Source organism: Arvicola amphibius, chromosome 1, assembly GCF_903992535.2.
Source record: "Arvicola amphibius chromosome 1, mArvAmp1.2, whole genome shotgun sequence".
Classification (NCBI taxonomy): domain Eukaryota; kingdom Metazoa; phylum Chordata; class Mammalia; order Rodentia; family Cricetidae; genus Arvicola; species Arvicola amphibius.
Genome location: NC_052047.1, coordinates 47,775,770 through 47,799,966, shown reverse-complemented (window position 1 = coordinate 47,799,966; position 24,197 = coordinate 47,775,770). Strand labels below are relative to the sequence as shown.

Here is a 24,197-nt window from a genome sequence, read left to right as displayed (position 1 = left end):
CATGTATGTCTATGTACCACTTATGTGCCTGGTACCTATGGAGACCAGAAGAGGGCATCGGATCTCTTGGAACTGGAGTTAGAGACTGTTGGGAGTTGCCATGTAGGTGCCAGAAATCAAACCTGGGTTTTCTGAAAAAGTAGTGCTCTTGGCCACTGAACCAGCTTTGAAATTTTGAAAAGACTATGGATTTTAAAAGTAATACATTATTTTATACTGTGATATCAACATGAGATCATGGAGGCTAAACAAGAAAAGAAAGGTTATAGTTTAATAGAGATGAATTTCTATGTCAAGTCGATAAGAGATCAATTTTGCTGGATAGTTATTTGTCAACTTGACACAAACTAGGGACAGCTGGGAAAAGGAACCTCAATTGACAAATGTTCCCATCAGGTAGACTGATAGGTACCTTTGTGAGGACATTTTATTAATTAAGGATCAGCATGAAAACCACCCTTGAGTAGGTGGACTTGGGTGGTATAAAAAAGCAGGCTGAGAGAGTCATGGAGAATAAGCCAGTAAGGGGCACTCCTCTGCCAGTCTGCTCTAGTTCCTGCCTGGAGATTCCCGCCTTTAGCTCCTGCCAGGAACTGCTCTTCGTGATAGACTATAAGCAGTCAGTGAAATAAATTGTAGTCTCCTTAAGCTGTTTTTTCGCCAGTGACTTTTGTTCGTTTGTTTTGGATTGATAGGAAGAAAATTAGGATAAGGAGCTGCCTGAAAGCGCCCTTGCTGTAATAACCCAGCAATTACATGGAGAAGACAAACAAATACCAAAAAACGTGGAGGCCTGGCTAATGACAAAAGTATGTTCTGTTCTCTTAAGTTATTCTGGGGAGATTTGACAATTAAAGTAACAATAGAGTACCAGATGAAAAGGCACACTTTTTTTTCCTGAATGTGTTGCATGTGCAGGAATTTACCAAAATAAATAAATAAATAAATAAAAATGAACCTCAAGTGGTAAGAACAGTCCTGTGCACCATTTTAATGAAGAAGAGGAGCTTGTACCTCAAGAAAGGGTGAATCATGAGAAGTACCTAGGAAACCTTGGGGTACTGACGAAAGGTGGTTTTGCAGGGTTTTGCTGCTGCTGTTGTTATTTTTTTGTTTGTTTGTTTTTTCTAGGAATTAAGCCAAGGACCTTGCTCAAGACTCTGACTTAGAGAGATGTCCTCAGACCTTAAATGTGGGGCTTTTTTTTTGGTTTGTTTTTGTTTGTTTTTTTGATGCGGTTGGCCTATGCAGGCTTGAATTGTGATTGTGAGCTGACTCTTTCTGATCATGTGTCTCTCTCTTCTCCTGGTCCATGAGTGCCCTCCCTTGAGAGAAAACTTCTCAAGGGAAAAATCTGCCTTGCTTTTAGATAGAGAAATGGAGGGCAGAGATCTCTTCTGCATCTCTTGGTTAAAAATTGTATGCCGAGATAGCATGTTCATGTGGCAGATCCTGCTGTTTAAGATAAACATACCCCAGGAGAAGGAAAGTCATACAAAACTCGCCTGGATCCCCACATCCAGAGGCTGCAACCACATGAACAGAGACTGGCTTGGATCTGCTGAACCACAGCTACCCCACAGGTGCCTGGCTATGTGCCTAGAGAGCTTGCTGTTGTTTATCATTCGGAATTGCTGTAGTAATGGCAGATTCATCATCTGAGAGGTGCGGGCAGTGTGCTTCCTGATTTGCAGTGGCCTTACGAGAATCAGAGATATTTAACCAACGTCTCGGATTTCAACACTCAAAGAATGCAATTGTGGTCACATTCACACAGAAGGCTGGTTTACCACAGTTCCTTCACAGCAGAGGAAAAAACCTTCCCAGAAGAGGATCGTGAGCAGTGTGGACTGACCCTCTGCTAGACGACCACGTTGTGTTTGGTTCAGCTCCCTTGAATGGATTCAGGCTGGTCATGGGTGAAAATGCAGTAGAGTTACCATGGGTGACCAGAAGATGAACTGAGTTTCACCATATGAGACAACAGAAACATTTATTTAAGAAACGAGTGAACTAAGGTGTTACCCATGGTATTTTTGTAATCTGATCAGTTAATAAACAGTCACAGCTCGGTGATGTGTGTGTGTGTGTGTGTGTGTGTGTGTGTGTGTGTGTGTGACCTGTAGAAAGACATGCACTGAGCCAGATGCAGTACTACAGTAATGGCTTTGATAAAGGGGAGGGGACAGAAGGTGTTCTCTGTCTCCTCTGTGCCCAGCAGTGAACTAAAAAGTCTGCTCAGTCCCCAGGGAGTCACAGTTTGGTGAAGCAGCTCGTTTGCTTTGGTTAACGCTTTTAGAATGGCAGGTTTAAGAGAGTGAGGAGCTGTGGGCCGGATTCCCGCCACCCTGCTCCTGCATGTTTAGCTTTACACGCAAAATAACATCACACAAATTGTATTCTTTTAAACACTGCCTGGCCCATTATTTTCAGCCTCTTATTCACATCTTGACTAACCCATATCTAATAATGTAACACCATGAGCGGTGTCTTACCGGGAAAGATTCAGGACATCTGACTTGGCTGGCATCCTCGCATCTGGTTGTAGAGGCAGGGCAATTGTCCGAGCCATCTACCTCACTTCCTTCTTCCTGTTCCGTCTACTCCACCCACCTACTTTCTAACCTATTAGGCCAAGCAGTTTTCTTTATTAATTAACCAATGAAATCAACAGATTGATAGAAGACCCGCCTCCATCATGACCGCAACAATAAACTCCCCCGTTCTCATTCACCATTGGTGGTCCTCAGATCTGAAAGTCACTTGGACCGAGGTCAAGATATTTTCCCACAGGACACTGTGGTAGCCATGCTGATCCAAGCTGCACACAGTTGACAATGACGGGAGACATCCTAGGGCCTCCTAAGGCACTGGGTGTCACCGGAATCCCCGCATACAGGATGTGACAAAAAACACCACGCGGGAGGACGGTGTATTTCACCTTCCAGTACAAAGGGACACAGTCTATCACGGAAGGGACGGCGCGGCCACAGGAGCTCGAGACAGCTGGTCACATGACGTCTACAAGCAGGAAGCAGAACGAAGATGGATGCAGAAATTCAACTCGATTTCCCCCAGAACCCAGCCCATGGGATGTGCTGCCCATATTTAGCATGGGTCTTCCCACCTCCACGGAGTTAATCTAAAAACTCTCTCATAGATACGCACAGCGTTTTGCTCTAGATCGTGTGTTTGACAGCCAGTGTTAGCCACACGAGGTGATGTGGAGAGCAGCAGTTGGGTGAGACGTTGAATTCAAGCAGGACTGACGTCCAACTCCTGGAGGAGAGGAAACAGCTGCACACGGAGCATTTGGAATGGGAAAGGAGGCCATATTAGTGTCTTTGTACTGCGGGGCTTGAGGGTAGCTTGGGGTAGACAAGTGAGACTAGGAAGTGGCCTGGATACTGGGCTTGGGTTGTGTGATGGGTAAGATGGGGCGGGGTTCTCTGCACGGGATGACTCAGCCCTCTTCTGGGGCTGAAATTCTTCTAAGGCCTTCTGGAATCCCTGCAGACATCTCCTAAGTATATAATAAGGGCAATTTTTCTTACACTCATGGCTTTTTTTGTATTTGCTTGCAACGCTCAAAATATCAAAATGTCACAGGCTAGGTGGCTTGAGCAACAGAAATTTATAGTTCCACGGAGCTGGAAACTCATGAAGTTGGGGCACATTCCACCTCTTTCATCCGTTTCTCTTTGAGGAAGGGGCTCGTGAATCTCCCGTTCTCCTTTGGAGACATGCAGAGGGCAGCTGTGGACACGGGCTTCACATGCCCGACTCACTTTGAAAACGCACTTTTTCATCGAGCCCAGATAGGCTTGGGTTTGCCCCTTGACAGGGGTGGATGTGTGTGTGTGTGTGTGTGTGTGTGTGTGAGAGAGAGAGAGAGAGAGAGAGAGAGAGGAGAGAGAGAGAGAGAGAGAGGAGAGAGAGAGAGAGAGAGAGAGAGGAAGAAGATTTTGTTCAATTTCAGAAAGGGGCTATTTGGCAGAACCTACTGGAGCCGTGAAGGAGGCGGCTGTACCCACTCTGCCTGCACTGACTGGCACTGTTTTCATCTATGCTCCCCCAGCAAGGCATTCTGCCTGGTTGAGTGACTCGGTCACCAGAGGGTGCAACGTGAGCCTGACAGTTCTGGAAAATCAATCGGACACATCTTTGTGGAGGGAAGAGAAGGCTCAAATAAGAGCTGTCCTGGTAGACTCAGCTGGTCTCTGTACACTGCTTCCTGCAAGGGCAATGACCCAGACCCGCCCTGAAGAACAATCTGACTTTCTCTAAGTGAGTCTTGGAAGCTGTTACTCTGAGAGATGTCAGGAGGGTCACGTTCAGCTTCCTGAGTCATGAAGGGAAAAGCTAACCTTGGGTGGCCACAAGCCCCTAGCTTCCACCGGCAGTTTCCAGACGGCAAGTTCAGGCCTGTGGAGAGCCTGCCTGCTGCTCTCATGCACGACTGAGTTCCTGGGCCATTCTGACCAACTGGAATACTGCTGGCCTCCTCATCAATAGGAGCTTGAATGTGCACGCCCCCTAACCCCTGCATCTTCCACCATCCCTGCAGTATTTTAGGCTGAGTTCCACCTCCAGGCCCATGGCCAGATAATCCTCCCCAGACGCCATTTCCTTCCATCCCCCTTGTCAAAACCCTGCCACCTGCCAAGGCTCAGCTCCAGCCCCATAACAATTTTGCATTTAATAGCCACACTCATTGCTGAATACCTCGAAACATCTGTTGTATTGTCATGGTAGTGAAGTAGAAATGTATTCATGTGATGCTCAGATGCATATTGGAATATATTTTATCTATCATCAAGTCTTCCTTCTGAGAGTGCACTCCCTGGGCATCAGTCATGGCAGGTGGCTGCGGAGGTTGGAATCACTATTTAGTTCAATGGAATAAACCAATAGGCTCCTTTGGGAAATGCTTAGTCTCTTAAGGTCAAGTGCCACAGAATGTGCTACCTTACCTCCCCTTCCTCGGGAAGTTGCTATAACGCTGGGGCCTGTGGGAGATGGCGGCATCTACTATCAGGCAATGCAGCATCACCTTGCTCTGGCCTTTGATTCCGCTCACCAGTTGGTCCTGCTTCCAGCTTCACTGGTGTTTACAGATTCCTGTGGACACAGCTGCTGCGACAGTGCAGGAAGCCAGCATCTGCACCCTCCGTCTCTCCCGGGACATACGCAGATGCCTGGACACATTCAAACTGTGCAGGGGCCAGGGCATCTCAGAGAAGACACACATGGTAGTTTGAAGGGGAAATGGACTCCACAGGCTCATGCATGTAAAGACTTGGTCCCCAGTTGGTGATGCTGTTTGGGAAGCTGGTGGCTTACTGGAGTTAGTATGGTAGGTACTTGGGGTGGACTTGGAGAGTTTATAGCCTTGGCGCACTTCCAATCTGGTCTCTGTGCTTCCCACACATGGATGAAAGGTGACCTCTCAGCTTCCTGCTTGTGCTACCTGGATCACGCCCACCCTGCTGTTGTGGGTTCTTCCTCTGGAACCCCACACAACAAATAGCCATAGCAACAGTGTGGTTCATAGACTCTGGTATTGGAACACTTGGTCTCCAGTTGGTGGCGCTGTTTGGTGAGGTGGTGTGGCGTTGCTGGGGGAGGTTACGTCACTGGGGTGAGAATTCATAGCCTCACCCCACTTCCGGTTTGCTATGCTTCTATTGGAGATGTGATCTCCTGGTCTCCACACCTATCACTTATGGCCTTACCTTTCTTCCATGACGGACCTTTATCTCTCTGGAACCATAAGCCAAAATAAACCCCCTCTTCTGTAAGTTGCTTGTGGTCATGGTGTTCTATGACAGCCACAGAAAAGTAACCAATGAAGACAGGACTGAAAGACAGCTCTTATAACCCATGGCAGGAGTGTGACCCACTGAGTGGTGTGACTGTCTTCAGCCTAAGGACCCGGCAGATAGGGAAAGGGTGTGTTAGCCGTCAACAGAGGCTCTGAGCAGAGCTGAGCGCCTGCGTGGCTCCTCCCATATCCCCTCCTCACAGCACTAGTAACCAACCGTGCACTTTCCTGTGGGCTCTACGCACGCACGCCATCTCACTTAAGACTTGTGAGATGCCCAAGCGGTGGATTTATTTTTCCATCCTCATTATCTCGCACAAGAATGTGAAGCCCAGGGAGGGTTAATCCTAAAATTACTGAGTAAGTTACAGGACCAGGACTATTAGACTCCCGAGTCTGACTCTTTCGCCAATGGCTCAGGTAATTTCTGTTCGAATGAGGGCAATACACACAGGAGAAAGAGGGCGGGCTGGAGGCTTAGCCGAGAATCCAAGGAAGGACTCATCAGAGCAGGCGCCCCAGCACGGAGTGTGAGGCTCGGCAAACATCATCCTGGCAGATGTAGGCTTAGGATTCCCTAAGGGAACTTCCTGCCACCTTCAAATCCACAGCTGTCAGTGGCTTCCAGGACAACCCTTTTTGTGTAGGGGGTTGTTTTGTGTATTGAGGATGGGGAGGCGCCTAAGGAGAACCCGTGGACGTCAGCACTTGGTAGAATGACCACAGTGACAACGAAAAAAGAAAAGAAGCCAACTTCCTGGTAGTCAACTGTAGAAAAATAATTTTATTTACTACTGTAGATAAAGTAGTGCAAAGAGTAGTCCGAACCCACAGTAACGCCTTACTGATGTATTTACTACTGTAGCAGCATACAGTACACGGACACTCACACTCACGCACACACTCACGCACACGCTCTCTCACACACACACACACCTATAGACACCGGCAGGCAGAGGGGTGGAGATGAAGCTGTGAGCTAACAGCTGTTTTTCTGCAGATCCCATTGCTGCCAGTCTCATCTAATGGCGATTCATGAAGAAGACTACATTTAAATACTAAAGAGTTCCTAGATGTTATTGCGTGGGTTGTGATGGAAACATAAACGATATCCAATAATGTCATCAAATGATTTGGAAGCACTACGACTCTAGAAAATCCACAGGGGGGAAAAATGTAAACCAATGTACAACGCTATTGCCTTCCCTGTCTGTGCTGCTTTATTTGCTTCAAGGTGCCTTCCAATTGCTGGGTTTGGGACTCAGAGAGCAATCTGTCAGCCGGGCTTTGGGGAGAAGGATGTGGCAAACACAGACATTGAAGCATCATCAGCCTCGGAGGGAAGTTCCTGTCCTCTGGTCAGAGGGGATGGACAAAGACTAAGACTTTTTAAAACGCATCTCCATGGATGGGAATATGGATGTTCTACAAGGCAGGCTGTGGTTCCCAGAACAATGACTAGGAATGAAAGTCCAATGCCTCGGCTCACCTCCCCATATGCCCCTGATTTCAAGGCAATCCTTGAATTTGTTTGATACCTGTATCCTGCTCTGGGTATGTCCTTGTTTAGAAATAAACAAAAAGACACCAAGTGCAAAGCCGGCATCCAGTTCACGAGACATTTAAGGTATTTATCAGTACAATGCCCTGGCCTCGGCCTTCCCCAGCCAGATGTTGAAAGGGCTGTCTCTCAGCTGGAGAGACTTGGAGTGCACAGTTCACCCACAAGGCTCGGGGTTGTTAGCCATTGTGGGTGGGTCGTGGTCGGAGGCATCTGCAGCTGGAGGCACAGCTGGACTTGGGGTAGATGAGGTGGGGTCTGCCACGACCCAGGCTGGTGCTGGAGAGGAGCCACTGGCTGCAGAGAGACAACACAAGGGGAGCTGACGATTGAGAGAGGCACATGCAGGACACCCAGCCCCAGACAGGACCCAGCAAGCAAGAGGGATACTCCTTGGCTGGTGGCCCCAACTCTCCGTAGACAAGCAACCTTGGATCCGTTATCTACGTTCTTTGAACTTTGGTGTCCCCGTCTATAAAATAGGTTGGAATAGATATGTAAAGATCTCTGGTGGCTCTTACGGCCTGGGGTTCTAAGTCCCTGAGTGTCTGAAGGAATTTCCAGGCCAAATGCTGCTGTAGTCATTTTCATGAGCTGTGGGCCCTGTCCCCGCTCCCCAACTCTCCTCCCCCACCTCCCCCATGATGTCAATATAATCCAAACCATAATAATATCAAACAGTCAGAGGAGGGCTGGTTTTATTTGCATTCTTATGCCATTTGGATGGTGTGTCATATTCAGCCCAAGTTATTTTATTTAAATAATTGCATGCAATGGTTGGAAAATACAATCGCTGCATTTTTCATGAAATTATTAGGTTTCAGTATTTTTTCAATATATCTTTAGTAGAGAACATAATTACCCTGATTTTAGAGGAACGTATATCAAATTTATGTGAGTAGTTTTCTTTTCTCTTTAACTTGTATTTTATGTGTATGAGTGCTTTGTCTGCATTTATGTCTTGTCCGACTTGAGTGCCTGGTGCCTACAGTGGCCAGAAGAGGGCCCTGGATTCTCATTCTCTGAAACTGTAACAGATGGTTGTGAGCTGGCATGTGGGGGCTGGGAATTGAATCCAGGTCCTCTGCAAGAGCAACCAGTGATCTTAAAAGCCGAGCCACCTCTTCAGACCCCATGTCAGTAGCTTTCTGATACGAGTGATTTTGCCTCTCCCGAGGGCTGTGGCACTGTCTGGGGACATTTCCACTTGCCATACCTGCCCAGGGTATAGTATGATGCCATCTTATGGGTAGAAACCAAGGATCATGTTAAGCCTCCTGTAGGATACACGATAGTCTCACAGCAATGAGTGATTAGCTCTAAATGTCATCTACACTGGAGCTGGCAAAGCCTGCCTTATGTATTAAAACCTAGACATGCCTCAGGAAAGACTGTGGGTTCCTGAGGCCACCTGATCTGACCCTTAACAGCTGTGTGAGTGACTTTGGGTAACGTATCCACATGTTCCCAACTCCAGGAAATGGAGAAAAGGAACGTAGCTGCCTCACTGAATCATTCCAAGGGTTAACTGAGAAAATGTTCTTGAAAAGCTTAGAACGGTGTTTGGCATGCCTAAGTATGTGGGGAATGTGTTGAGATTTGTTTGTTTCAGGTACATGGCTTAGGGGACTGATGAAAGGGTTGAAGCATTTGTTTTCTGGTTGCTTGCCGTCTCCTTTGAGGCTCCAGCACAAAAACAGCAAGAACTTCAAAGCTAGAAAGGCCGCGAGTTGAATAGGGGGGATGTCTACCAGCTGGGCAATCTCTAGCCCGCTCTTAACCACTTTGAGTCTTGGTTTCTTTAGCTGTAAAATGGGGACAGTGACACCCGCAGCTGGGTGATGAATGGTTAGCTGCTCAGTGACCAAAGTCTGTGCAAACTCGAGCTAGTCTACCTGTAAGCAGGGATCTCAACTAAACTCGGTGATACTTCAACCTCTGCAGAGAGTGGGCTCATTTTTATTTTATTTATCACTTTTGTACTTATTTATATGTAGTGCATATATGTAAGCATGTGCATGCACCAGGCACACATGTGGAGGTCAGAGGACAGGTTGCAGGAGCCCGTGCTTTTCCTCCATCATGTGGGTCCAGGGACTGAATGCAAGCTTCCAGCATGGGCAGCAAGCACCTTTAGCTGCTGAGCCATCTTGATGGCCTGACGGAGCCATTTTTAAAGGTCATTCTGAACCGTATGTAATCACACAAAGATGCCACCCTTCACTGACAACCCAGCTCTTCAACAGCTCCATGTCTGAACGGGGTCACCCCAAGGGCTATTGCTGAAAGTTGGGGCATGAGCATCCTAGCAGGTTGGCTTTTCTGTCCACAGACAGGATTTTTCTTCAGGGCCTCTTCCAACACTTACAGAAAAAGTGGAAACAGAGACTAGGGGAGAGGCCACGGTGTCATGGGATGGTGGAACATTACTAGCTATGAAAGACTGGGAGACGGGTGATCAAGAGATGAGGTTCAGAGACCAACGTGCCGCAGTAGGAAGCCAATCCTGGGCATCTTCTTTAGCTGCCTAAGAAGTTGGCTACTCCTTGAGCTAGATACCGGTGTGTGGATGTTTCAGTTCTAAGATGTTGGAATCCCTGGTTCCTCTGTTTCCTCCCCTGTGAACAGAAGGGGTTGCAACAGCTGGTGTCTGGACCTCCATCTGCCATAGGCTCCGCCTTTCCTGTGACCCCAGTGGAGGTTAATATAACACTAAGGCAGGGGGACTTTTAAGCTTAGGGACTGTCTAAGTCACCATGGCAACGAGATAAATCAGCAATTGGTTTTCTGATTAAAACAAAAAGTGCCAATGTGTAAATGTAGAAGGAATGCCTAATTAGCGCCGCCACCACCTAATCCCCCCGGATGGGGACAATAATGAACTCTGGCTGTTTCCACAGCAAGTTTGTTATTATCTTTGTGAGGGTCCCCTCCCTTCTGTGGGGGCTGCAATCACTGTGTTAGCCCTCCTGCCACACATCTTAATTTTAGAGTGGGCCCTCTGTCTCTGCTCACCAGGAAAGTGCGCTGATTTTATTATTGGGCTACAACCAAGGTAACCAGGAATATCATCGTGCTGCTTAAAAAATAACAGAGTATGTTCCAGAGCCAAGGGGAAGTAATTTGTGGGTTACTCGCTGGCTGGGGAATCATTTCTGTATATTAGTGGGAATAACCAGGAGTTGGCACACATAGGACCCGCGGCCAATGGCAGTCACTGCCTGGTTTTGTATCAGTCTATGATCTAAGAATGGCTTTTATACTTTTAAATGGGAGGACAAAAATCAAAACAAGCCTAAGACTTTGTGATATGTGAAAATATTTGAAATTCAAATGGGTCCACACCCAGTTTTATTAGAAGCCCAACTATGATGTCTGCTTCTGATCTCCAGGGACAGAGAGGAAAAGCCGAAGCAATAATTATCTAACTCCTTACAGAAAGGTGTGGTGCTGGGGTGTAGCTCAGTCGGTAGAGCGCTAGCCTGGTATGCGTGAAGCGCTTGGTTCCAGCCTTAGACACACAAAGTAAATGTAGAGATGTTGGCCTATAATCCTAGCACTGGGAGAAGAGGCAGGAGGAGCAGAAGTTCAAGGTCATCCTCTACTAACTCGAGGCTAGCAGGGGCTAGGGAGACTCTGCCTAGAAAACAAAACAGAAAAGTGTGCTGATCTGATCCGTGTTATAACCATCGCATATATTTGGCTGCCAGTTAATCAAACGTGGGCTTCAGCAAAGAGTATGGGAGCGTGCATTGAAACGGCAGGTGACTGCAGAGAATGAGGGGAAGGAGGCAGCCTGTAAATCTCACACAGGGCCCAGGACAGGTACAAGATTCCTGTCACCAACACTGGCACTGGTAGGTGCCAAGAGAGGGAGACTAGGGGAGACAGGGAAGACACCTTGCTGTGACTTCCCTGACTTCAAGACTATCCGCTATCTTCACCAGCTCTCTGCGTGACATTCCACTGTGCTTTTAGCAGAAATCTCATTAGCTGGAAGTGTAGAGGACAGAGGCAGAGCAGACAAAAGTTTAATTAATCTCACTTGGATCATCTTACATTCTGTTAGAAAATAAAAAGAAAGAAGAAAAAAACCTAGAATAACCACCGTCTAAAAGGATGAGTCGGCATACATGGGCAGTGTAGGGACAGACTGGCAAGGGACTCAGGCCACCCTGCCATCCCTGGGAGCGGAAAGCTCTACGGATCTCTTTTATGTTGTGTGTTCTTTAGACGTCAAGTTTAGAGTCATGCTGCAGACGGGGATTTTTTTTTCTCTGAAATGAACTAGACCAGATGGGTTTCGAAGTTCAGAGCCGGGGCTTAGGTTAGACTATGTATAATGATGTATCTTGTGGACACAAATAGAAAAGAAAAACTCGTTGTTTCAATATATACACCTTATATGCACAGACTGAAAGGTAATTTTACATGTTTAGTGCCCCTGCATTTTCCTGCAGCCTACTAGGTGGTTAGGTGTGGACCCTCTGTGGCTTCATGCTGGTACTCAAGCTTCAGGGTTTAAGAATTTAGGATTTAGAGTCTTACGGACTTTGTGTTTTCAAAATTCAAATTTCAGTTTTCAAAGGGGGACTCCTTCTTTGACATGGTGCTTCTGTTTTTTTTTTTACCTCCCTTCAGGCAGCCAGCTAGGCTCCAGGCTCCGCTGTGTGAAGGATGTCTGCAGCAGGTCCAGGTAAGTGTGGCTCTGGACTCACTTTACTCTGGGATATTTTGGACTTCGAAACAGCTACTCCATTATGCTAATTATGCTTGGTGCCCTTGGCAGGGAGTGGGAGGAGGTGCTTCTGAGACACACTCAAGCAGTGAAATAAAACTCTTTTTAGGGTTTGAGAGAGAGGCTGATCTATCTGTGAACTGTTCTAGCAATGCGCTTCCTCCTTTCCAGGGAGCAACCTGAAACTGGGAGGCTCCAGGGAAAATGCTAATGGCTCTGGGGTTGGGGAAGATGCCCAAGCAGGGTGATCCAGAAGCTGCCTAACTGAGCACCTGGAGCATTTAGTAGGAGTTCTGCTCTCAGACCTGTGGCAGCCAAGTAACTCCAGGGCCCCTAGAAGCACTGATCTCTTGAAAGATGTAGCTGCCTGGAGGAAGGCAAGCCAGGAACCATAAACGGGTTTTCTTGATGGCAGTATTTGTCTCCTATTTTGTTACTTGTGACAGATTTGTAAACACCTTTGCTTAAATGCTTTTGAAGTGAAAGCCCCACGGCATAGCAAAAGCATGCTAGGCTTCGGTTAACTATTACAGAGGCAAATCAGGCTAGTTAAGTGTGATCACCTCCTTGTGGCAGAATTCTTTAACTGCAGGCAAAATGTCCCAACAGGACATGACTCTGAGAACTGCTTAAATACACCATGTCATCTCATTTGGTTCTCTCAGCTACAGAAAGAAGCAGGCAAAGCATTATCTCTTCCATTTTACAGAAGAGCAAATGGAGGCAAAGGCAAGCTTCTCCCTTGCTCAATATTGTCCCACAAGTAACAGTTGGGCCAGAATCTTAGCAGCTCTTTTCCCCACTGCTGGTGGGACTAACTCCTGTCCTGCACCACTGAACATGGGACCATTTCACGTGGCAAAGGCTGGGGCATGTTGACATATCACATAACATATATATCACAGAACATCATATAAACATGGGAGAAAAATGGGGATAGCTGGAGTTGAACGCATAACAGATATGAACAGCTTGCTGACAGATGATTAAAATCGAAAAACAATTGATTTTTTTAAAAAAATCAAAAACTCTCAAATGAATAAGAACCCCAACTTCTAGTGGCAATCCTCACTCCAGGCTGTTTTGGAGGCCAACAGTTTTCAAACCCAAGCTTTCTCTATTCTCTATTCTCTTGACTATTGACCAGCACCCAGGGTAAATTACTATGCTTATTTCACACCCTCATCCGCGGCAAGGGTCAGTCATCAACACCTCCATTTCCTGTGGTGCAAGGGACATGTGGGTGCCAGCAGCTCATCAAGGCCAGTGGCAGAAGCATTGGCTTCTAGGAAACCCACTCACCCGTGCTCCTGTCACCTGCCTAACACCTCTTCAGTCACCTGGGTTGGACAATCTTATTTCAAAATGACTGGCATGTTTTCATTCTGGGCAAGGAGAATGGATACCAGCCAAGGAATGGGAGAGGTGCGTCAGCTCTCAGCATGAGTTCTTATGCGGCCGGTGGCACCGCAGCAGGCAGGCACATTCTGGCAGCATGATAGCCCTTCCTTTCCATTTCTGCCATTCCCGGTCCAGGCATGTTTTACAGAATGGCAGTGTGGGCATGGCCCAGAGGCTGGCTACAAATGTCTAATCTAGACTCACTCTCTCAAAATCTTCAAGGCCTATGAACCCTGCATGATTCGTATGCCCAGTAACACTTAGAAGCAGTGGGCTCGAATTCACATATGGAAACATTATTTTGTAACACATTTTCTTTTAATTATCCTTTATAGTGCTTTTAAAGCAAATATGCACGTGGGCAGGTTAATTACGAATTTTATTTTAAGATACTCAAACCTATTAGGAAATATTCCTACTGTGAAGGGGCAATTAGTTTAAGATACTAAACTAATTTTAAAGTACTGAGGTTTTGAAAGCTAGTCTGGAATGCTGCATCCTACATCCCTCTTGGTCTCGTTTCCTTAGCTGAACAGGCTACTTCACTCTCTGGCCTCTGTTTCCTCATCTGTAACATGCCGCATGTAGAACTGAGTTCTTTTTAAGATCTTATCTCAACAGTCTTCTGTGGTTGCCAAGAAGAAAGGGGAGACGCACTAGAAAAAGCGAGTGAAACCATTTTTGAAAAGTGAGGGGAAACAGGTGACAGAATGACACAGGAGGGACAGGAAGGGGAAATATATGTGATCTATGAAAGGGCAATAGGGACAGGGAGACAAGAATGCAGAAGGACTGATAATGAAGACGGGAAGACAAGAAGCAGCCAGTGTCTAATGAAGGAGCTCCCACCCACCCATGAATTTTCATGGCTACCGGCGGGCATAAAGCCATCAAGTCAATTTCCAGCAACCCTAACAGAACTGCGTTCCGAGCAGTCGTAACAGTGTTTCCACAGAGTAAAAATGACAAAGATAATTTGAAATGGAGAACATTGACAAGAAGCAAAATAAATGGGCTATACCTGGCAACAAATTCAGGGATGAGACAGACGGTGCCCTAGGGAGATTTATGCAGGGGCAGAGGAGCGGGCCTCCAGCCTGCAGGGCTGTGTGAGGGCAGCTTGCACCTCCTTCGGTACATTAGAGGAAGACGGCCCTGCATTTGCCTGCGAGAGGGAGGCCCACCCACTCCTTTCACTTTTCATCATCTTGCTGCACAAATAACGGGCATGCAAACACTCAGATGCCAGCCTGTCCCTAATTTACCCATTATAAGTGTCTCTGTTAGTCTTTATGACTTATTCCCTCCTCCGGTTGCCATTCAACATGGTGGAAACCTGTCACTTTCCACCAAGAGACACTTGCAGGTTTGAGCCTCTGTTAAGTATGAGATCGTAACATGAACGGTAGGTCTTGGGCCATCCTTTACCCTGGGAAGACAAATCAAACAGCTAATGTTCACTGAGAGGGTTTTATACATCCACTCAGGTTTGATGGCTGTCAGGTAACTACAGTTGCCATTATGATACACATCCTATATGCACGTTAAACTGTCCCCTCATTTTACAGCCCTTGGAAGCTATGGTAGACTCTCTTTCCACTGATGAGAAACTGGGGGATCAGAAAGGCTGAGTAATTCACACCAAGTCACACAGATTCCAAGTCTGGAGTCAGTCTAAACCCAAAGAGAAGTAATGAGAATCTCATTGCATTAGCTACTTCCTTACGCTAGGGTGAAAAAAATGACCGTGCCTGGAAAGAACCAAAGTGGACTCTCCGTGTCTACCTGGCTAGGCAGGTACACTTGTGCAATATGACTGGGATGAGTGTGCTGTGGAACAGAACATTTGTGTAACTAAGTAAAGATGTGTTACATTTGTTTGTGTTGCAGAATAATTGTTTAACTATGTAAGGATGGGTTGCTTTTGTTTGTGCTGCATTTGTTTAACTACATACAGATGTGTTGCCTTTTACCTTGCCTGCTTAAGCACCTGACCAGTCTAATTAAAAAGCTGCATGGACTGAAAAAAAAAAACAAAAAACAAAACAAAACAAAAAAGCTGAATGGCCAATAGGGGCCAGCCAGCCAGCCATGGAGGAAGCAGGAAAGTTGAACACACAGAATCAAAGAAAGGTAAAAAGCCCTGAGGTGAAACATAAATGAAGAGAAACAGGTTAAAGTAAGTTATAAGAGCTAGTGGGACAAGCCTAAGCTAAGGCCGGGCATTCATAATTAATAACACGTCTCTGTGTCAGGATTTGGGGGCTGGTGGTCCAAGAAATCCTGCTACACAAGTGGGAATACTTCATACAGCTGCTGGGTTTGAAATGAGGGTTTCGGGAATATATAGGGAAGAAGAAAACATTTTAGTTCAATTTTTGTTTTTGTTTTCTGATTTTTGCTTTTTGAGCTCAAAAGATAAACAGCCAAAATCCCAAGCCCTTTCCTTTGAAAACTAACAGACTGAGGCTTCCTGAAGTCGGGGACTGTGAGACCCCGTACACTGTAAGGACGCCTTCATCCCATGCAGGACCATGCTGAAGAAATGAAGCATCCCCAGGATTGTGAGGAGGTCGTTGCCACTTGTTGGGAGAGAAAAAGAACCCCCTTCCCTCCTGCCCTGGCTTTCGGGAAAGCTTTACCTGAGACACACTGGAAATGAAGCACCATCCAGGCGATCCCTACGGACAGCAGGAAGGTCCCCAGGAAGTAGATCTGCAGGCATTCGGAGCACACGTCAGATGACTGAGGAAGGGCAGTGCCTCGGGCAGGGCTTGGGGAGGATACTCACCAGGGCAGAGTGCAGGACGGCACCCCAGAGAAGCCGCAAGTGAAGGTAAAGCCAGGCCAGGGAGCAGGGGCTAAGGGACTCCTCATTACTGAGGCTCCAGCACCTGTGAACCAAGACCAGGGTACCTGTGACATCGCTGGCTTTGGTGGCATCAGCCATGGTTAGCCCCTCATACCCACATGAGTTTGCTTTTGCATACAGGAACTCCCTCGCGATGGCAGCAGAGAATGAAGCTAATTAATTTGAAGAGCTTTGGGCCTGACCTGGTATTGGGAGATTCTAGCAGAAACCCGGTTATACCTCCTTCCCAAGGAAGGCCCTGAGCACAGGATCTACCCAACCAGTAATTCTGAGTGTCTATCCAAAGTCCAGGTGTAGGATGGCCTCCTTATCTTCTACAAAAGCTAGCTAATCAGTTGTGTGATTCCCCTGCCCCCCATCTGATGGAAAATCTTGGTCAACACTTAAACTTCACATTTAGAACATTCCATGACAGACCGGAAGCTCAATAGAAAAGGAGCAATTCTGGTGACATTTTCTAACAGCTGACATCACAAAATCAGGGTGATGTTAGCTTGAATCAAGGCAAGAGTGTAACCCATGTGGGTCCCCACCTCTCCGCAGGATCAGAGCAGCTCAGAGCTCACCTTTCATACAGCTCCCGGAGGATGGAGGAGTTACTGGGATGGAGTGAGGGGTCAATTTCCAGGAACTCCAGAATGTGGTGTGGGACGACAGCACCTTCCTCTATCAGTAGAGCTAGGTTGAAAAATCCCTAAAAAGTGAGCAAAACCTAAGTCAGCGACTTCTGGATAAAACCCAGACACAACTGTAAACTTTACAACCTCTACTTTTTTTTTCTTCACAGTCCCAAGAGCCAGATGGTTTGGTTGTGTTCATTGATGAGTCATTTTCCTAAATATATGCATCTGAGAAATATATTTGCAGGAGAGTGGGAGGTTTTCAAAGAATGCTACAGTCCATTTGCTCAAATGCTGGGCAAGCCTTCCCGACTCTGGTTCCTCCCCAGGACCTGGGAAACGAGTCCTGGCATCAACCAAGTCAGAACGCCAGTTAAGTCACCAGGCCCTTGATCACCATCCATCTACTGGACACCTAATCAAATAAACAATAGCATATAAACACATTTCTGGGATATGCTAAGTGAGTGTGGAAAACATCACATGATTCCTGTTGGTGTAAATCTTAGCTCTGGGTTATTTTTCTACATCTTTCTTCTACACTTTGCTTCAGAGCCTCCGAGTGGGACCTATTGTTTGGACTATGTAGCTCCAATAAAAGAATGTCATTCAAGAGTCGGATGGTTGAGATGTGTCTAAACTGTAATACCCTTAAACTACCAGAAAGAAATAATCCCTCCGGCATTAGGGTATATAGAAAGGAACAGCAGAGCTACATCCCACCACCTGGCTAGCTTTACACCGAAATAACAACACACAAATTGTATTCTTTTAAACACTGCCTGGCCCATTAGTTTCAGCCTCTTATTGGCTAATTTTCACATCTTGCTTAACCCATTTCTATTAATGTGTGTAGCACCACGAGGTGGTAGCTTACCAGGAGAGATCTTAACCCGAGTCTGTCTCGGAGAGGAGAGGCATGGCAACTGCTCGAGGCAGCTGCCTGACTCTGCTTTCTTTCTCCCACAATTCTGTTCTGTCTATTCCGCCTACCTAATTTTCTGTCCTATTTAAAGGGCCAAGGCAGCTTCTTTATTAACCAATGAAAGTAACACATAGACAGATGACCCTCCTCCATCAAGGGTATGTGGCCAGACCAGCATGTCCTCCAATAAACTACTAGAGATCCACAGAGAAAAGTGTTACTGCCCTTCAAAAGATGATTGGTTGTGTTTTCATGGCTTCTCTTTGGCCTTGTATTTCAATGGCCACTGATAATAATTTGCAGGCCATCAACATCCACCAGCAATACCAGAACTCCCCACCAGCCCACGCAGCAGTCACTATCGACACAACAGCAGCTAACTTGCAAGTGCTGGCTGTGGGGGGGGGGGCAGCATTCTGCTTTACAAACACTCACTCGGTCTCATGACAGTGAGTCATTCCTGGTACTATCACCCTTTTATCGTACAGATTGAGAATCTGGGGCATAGAGAAGTTAAGGGATGTGCTCAAGGTCACCCAGCCGGAAAATGGCAGAGCTGGGATTCAGACGCAAGAGGACAGGGTCCAGAGACTCCACTCACTGCCAGTCTGTAGAAAGAGTCTGAAGTGTCCTTAAGACGCACGCACACATCCAGCAGAATGCACAGCGTTCTCCTCTCTTTGAAAGAAAGGGGCTCTTAGAACTTGAAGTGTTAGAAGAAGAGAGAGAACGTGGCTATAAAATTGCAAGGATTCTGATCAATGGGAAAATAAGATCAAAGTAAGTGGCAGCGAGGCCGGAAGAACAAGCGTCTGTGTGTTTGAACGCAGCTCAGTGGTTCATTATCAAGTAGGGAAATATATAAAGAACTAATTATGACTTGAGTTTTAAAATGTATCAAAGGACCAATAGATAACCAGGCAAAGAACGAGAACGGAGAATTCACATAAAGAAGCTGGGGCGATTAGTTCATCAACAACAAGTGTGGATGAAATCGCCTACTTTACTAGCAATTATGTAAAAGCAATTTGAAGTGAGAATCAAGTGTCAGCCTGCAGTCACTCAGTTAACAGGATTAAACCGTCCACGCCGACAAGGTTTCTGCCACCCTGCTCGGCTTAGCTACTTACTGCTCACTGAGATAATGACTGGAAAATATAAATATAAACCAGCAGTATACTACTGTGTAGTCATAAAACCACTGGGATGGTGACGGTCTTTCTCAGCGTATAACTGAGGTATTCAAGTGCGGGGCAGGGGGGGAGGTGGAGATCCCAAAGTGTTCACTAAGGCCAAAGGGGGGCACTCACCAGCTCCTCCTTGGGAGACTGTCAATTCCAAGGAAGAAAGAATAGCGACCACTGAACTTTGTAGCACAGTAGGACTGGATAAATACACGTAGAATCAATAAATAGGTTGTCAAACAAAAGAAGAACCATTCATCCATGAGTACGAATGAAAAAGACTGTTTAATAAAATGTACACAGCCTATCAGTGAGTGATAAGATTATTCCCAAGGTTGTAGGCACACTGGAGACTGTGGGAACCCACAGTTGTGAACCTGTTGCACCCTGACTCGAGGTCAGTGAGTTTGAGCCTAGTTTTGCTCTCTCTCAACGTTGTTAACAACAGGTGTGGCTACAAACGAGAGATTCTGACCTAGGGTGTAGTTAATTAGTATTTTGGGTATAGAGGTGGATCCACTCCACCTGGACCAAAGGTCGGAAAATTCAAGTCTATGCCTTATATCACGCTAATGAAGCCTGTTGCATCCTTCCTTCCTTTTTGGAGGGAAGTACATAAGCATAGGCATGTGGAAAATAAACGCGGATGGATTCAGTATTCTCTGAATGTCCCTCCCGATGCCGCTCTGTGTTTCTATCTCTTATTTCTCTCATATCTCTGTTCCTCTTGCTTAATAATTCTAATCCTCACGCTCCTACCCTGGAACGTAGGAGTTTTGTTGACGCTGGTCTTGACAGACACAGCTGGTGGGCAGGGCCTGGAAGGGATGTGAAGACATCATGAAGAAGTGAGAAGCCTAGGCTAGAGGAACGGCTCAGTGGGTAAAGGTGCTTGCCGCCAACTCTGATGACCTGGGTTCAATCCCCAGGATCCACAGTGGGGAGGGAGAGGACCATCTCCCTAAAACTTGTCCTTTGGCATCTGCATGAATGCTGTGGCATGCTCACCCTTCCCTCCAATGCACAAAAATGAATAAATAAATATAAAAAAAGAAAAAAAGGAAGAAACAAAAGACCCTTGCCATGGAACTACAGACACATTTATTGATTTCCGTTTTTTGCCATTTAAGATTCAATTTTACTGTAACGTTGTGTTTCTAAAAAAATAAATAACAAAATTGAAAATCAAATTTTTAGGCTTAATTTTTAAAAGACAGCTAATAACTGGGGAGATTGTTTCTTTAGCAGAGCTAGGCGATATAATAATAAGACAGATCGTGTTCATCAAGTGTACTTGGCATAGAATCAGAGCTTTCTAACAAACACCTCGTTCAATACTCACATCCCGCAGGGGAGAGGCTATAATGACCTCAGCTGACAGATGTGGAAATGGAGACCTCAGGGATTAGAGACATGTCGCGTACAAGCAACCGAGTGGGAAAGATATGGGATTTTTAACCCGGGCACACAACTGTACTGATGTAATGCCTCTGAACTAAAAGAAGTCCGCAACTTTGTTCTGTGACCACACACGACCCAGCCACTGACACAAGCAGGAAGCAACCTTCCCATTCTCCACTGTGGAAAAGAGCCTGAGATCGTCCCCTGATTCTAATCAGGAAGCTGAAAGGGGAGGAAGGAAAGAACTCCTGTAAAGATACAAGCTAGCGACTGTGGCAGGCAAGGTCTCCTAAAAGCCCTGGGCAAACTTTGGAAGACAAGCAAGATGCTTGGATAGCTTTGCAACACTTCCGTCAAGATCTTCATGAACTAGAAACACAAGCATAGTTACTTTACAGAAATCACCTGTTGTGAGTTCAGTGTGAAATGTCCCCCCACAGGGTCACGTGCTTGAACCCTTGGTCCCCAGCAGGCAGCACCATTTGAGAAGGTTGTAGAATCTTTAAGAGTTGGTCCCTCACTGGACTAAGTGGTCCACTGGGAGTTGGTCTTCATTCTCCACAGCCCAGCCTCACTTCCTGTTCACTCTTGGCTTCCTGAGTGTGACAAACCAGATCCCAGTTCCCCCAACAAGCCTCCTTCCTTGTTGCCACAGAACTGAAAGCCAAAACAGGCCTTTCTCCCTTAAGTTGCTTTTGATCAGGATATTTGATCACACCAGGTAGCTAAAATAAGCTTGCCACCGTTGAGGCTTTCTAACTGCATGCATTCCTGGTACGATGCTTGTGGGCATGTCCTCTCCCAGGTGCTGTAAGCACATACTGTGCTTCCGTATATTCGTCCCCATATGTCATCAAGTCATGCTGCTGAAGCCACAGAACGGGCTGATAGGCCTTGGGCCTCGACGGGCAGTGACTGGTGCTTACCTGGGAGTCTCCGTCCAGAGCGGCTTGGGCATACATCTGCACCGATAGCTCCAGATCTTGGGACTGGTTTTGGTGACCATAGTAGTAAAGGTCTCCCATTTTCAAATATGCTGCAGAACACAAACCATGTGGTTACTTGTCAGGTAGTTTTATTTCCAGGGGTGTTTAATCCATTGCCCATAGGCTGGGAGAGTATATATGCTTATTTTGGGTGACTCTGTGATAGGACATTGTCATCTGAAATTTCATGATCTAGAACCACACAATTAAGTTATCCCCCAAATAAATAAATAAATAAATAAACAAACAGATAGATAGATAAATAAATAAATAAATAAATACATGTGCAAAAAAGTCATAATTGGGGCTGGAGAGATGGCTCAGAGGTTAAGAGCACTGGCTGCTTTTCCAGAGGTCCCAAGTTCAATTCCCAGCAACCACATGGTGGCTCACAACCATCTATGAGATCTGGTGCCCTATTCTGGTGGGCAGGCATACATGCAGATAGAACACTGTATACATAATAAATAAATAAATTTTTAAAAAAGTCTACAGCTCTGAACCATTAAAAAACAAGTCACAATGATGGCTTGGTGTGGTGGTGTGCACACCTTTTATCCCAGCACTTGGAGGCAGAAGCAAGGACAGCCAGGATAGCCAGAGGCAAGTGAGTCCCAGGATAACCAGAACTATATACTGAGATTCTGTCTCAAAACCAAAACAAGGGCTGGAGAGATGGCTCAAGTGGTTAAGAGCGCTGCCTGCCCTTCTGAAGGTCATGAGTTCAGTTCCCAGCAACCACATGGTGGCTCACAACCATCTGTAATGAGATCTGGTGCCCTCTTCTGGCCTGCAGGCATACATGCAGACAGAATACTGAGAATACTGTATACATAATAAATAAAAAACAAAACAAATAAACAAAGCAAAAAAAGGTCATGTTTTAAGAAAATGTATGATTCTGATTTTTCTTGTATTCTGTACTATCTTGGGGCCACACGTGAATACCCAGTTTTAGATCAACATGTTAAACCGCTGATATTTCTTATTATAATATGTTTACACATGCTTATAAAACATTATCCTAACTATAACTGTCAACTTCTAATTGTAAAATTGATATAATCTAGAGTCATCTGAGAGGAAACTCTCAGCTGGGGAATTGCCTAGACCAGACTGGCCTGTGGGACAACTGTGAGGAACTATCCTGAAACCAGAGTTACAGACGGTTGGGAGCTGCTGTGTGGGTGCTGGGAATTGAACCCAGGTCCTCTGAAAGAGCGGCCAGTGCTCTTAACCACTGAGCCATCTCTCCAGCCCCGTGAGGAACTGTCTTGATTGACACTTGATGTGGGAGGGCCTAGCCCACTGTGGGTGACTCCATCCCTAGGCAGGTGGTCCTGTAAATGAGAGCGCCAGAGAACAAACCAGCAAGCAGCATTTCTCCCTGGTTTCTGTCTCCAGGGTTCTGTCTGGAGCTTTTGCCCTGACTCCCCTCATCGATAGAATGTGACCCGGAAGGGTATGCCAAATAAACCCTTCTCACCCCAGGTCACTTTTTCCTGGGGTGTTTCTATCACAGCAACAGAAAGGAAAGTGGAACAAACATCTTCACGTTTTCCTTGGTGGAAATCTTATGCTCTGATCACTTCCATCTACTGACATATTGGGTTTCCATGTTGGCTCCCTAAACAGATCTGCTGAGGAGAATCTCCATCAGCAGGCTCACAATCCATCAGTTGAGGCCATCTCTGAATCTGTCACAGCTGCAGTGCTGTGGCCTGGCCTTCGCGTGTCCTGCATCGTTTTGACTTTGTTTCAGCCATGTATGTCATCTTCTTAGGACTAGAACTCAGTGCCAACAGAGGAAAGCAGACTGTCTCCGGTAGCTGCACAGAGGACATCCACCATGTGGAAGTGGGTGCTGGTGTCGGAAGGGCATAAAGGGTAAATGGGAAATCGGAGGTGATTTAGTAATCAGGATTTAGGAAGCAAATGCCATCCTTAGTGTGCAAGAGAGTGGTATCAGGGGATAGACGTGACACTTCCAGGACTTCCTGGTCCCATGAGAGCTGAGACCAAAGAGAACAGAGTTGGCTGATGGGAGCTAGAACACTCAAGGGCCTCTGCCAGGAGCTGGGTGCAAAGAGAAAGACGAAGGTACTTCTGGGCTTCTCCCCTCCCCTCCTGAGATGCAATCTTCCAACAGTATCCAGGGGGCAGAAGTTCATCTGAATGCCCTGGGCACAGGAGTCTGGGGACTGTTTCCTGGAGGCTGAACCTCTACCCAGAGACCAGACTGGAGGGTCCAGGAGCCCACCCATGGGCACAAAGACAGAGGACCTGCCCAGGGAACCACATCACAACAGCGCTCTCTTTAGAGATGTCTTGGTTTGAAAGGAGCTGTTGGTTTGCAGGAAGTAGACAGCAGGAGGCTGACAGCAGTTTAGCCCTGACCTTAATGGCAGACGTTTTCACTTTCTTCCCTAATTGTTTAGAAACACCACACTCCATACCAAACTGTTAGATGGTCCCTGATACTATGGATTAAAACCTCCCCAACACTCCAGTTTAGCACCTGTTTTTCTATACATACCAAATGAAGGGGCATCGATTTGAAAAACAGAGAAATTATAGTATCGCCAAACACAATTAATGCCCAAGAATCTCCCAGCCAGGTCCTAGAAGGAAAAGGGGAGAGGAAGTTAATTCACTAATATTTTGGCCCAGTGACTAATTTTGCCC

The 24,197-nt window shown here is 46.3% G+C and overlaps 1 protein-coding gene across 1 annotated transcript in view; it reads right to left on the bottom strand.

Moving 5' to 3' along the window:
* Positions 1-6,578: 6,578 nt before the first annotated feature.
* Positions 6,579-24,197, bottom strand: part of Sel1l3 (SEL1L family member 3) — a 112,269-nt gene continuing 94,650 nt past the window's right edge. Inside the window, exons 19-24 of the mRNA XM_038323371.2 lie at positions 24,049-24,133; positions 21,453-21,562; positions 16,963-17,090; positions 16,316-16,418; positions 16,167-16,239; positions 6,579-7,682 (exon numbers count right to left, since the gene is read on the bottom strand). Of these exons, the coding sequence (XP_038179299.1) occupies positions 7,543-7,682; positions 16,167-16,239; positions 16,316-16,418; positions 16,963-17,090; positions 21,453-21,562; positions 24,049-24,133 (639 nt within the window). The 3' untranslated portion in view covers positions 6,579-7,542. The remainder of the gene's footprint in view (positions 7,683-16,166; positions 16,240-16,315; positions 16,419-16,962; positions 17,091-21,452; positions 21,563-24,048; positions 24,134-24,197) is intronic.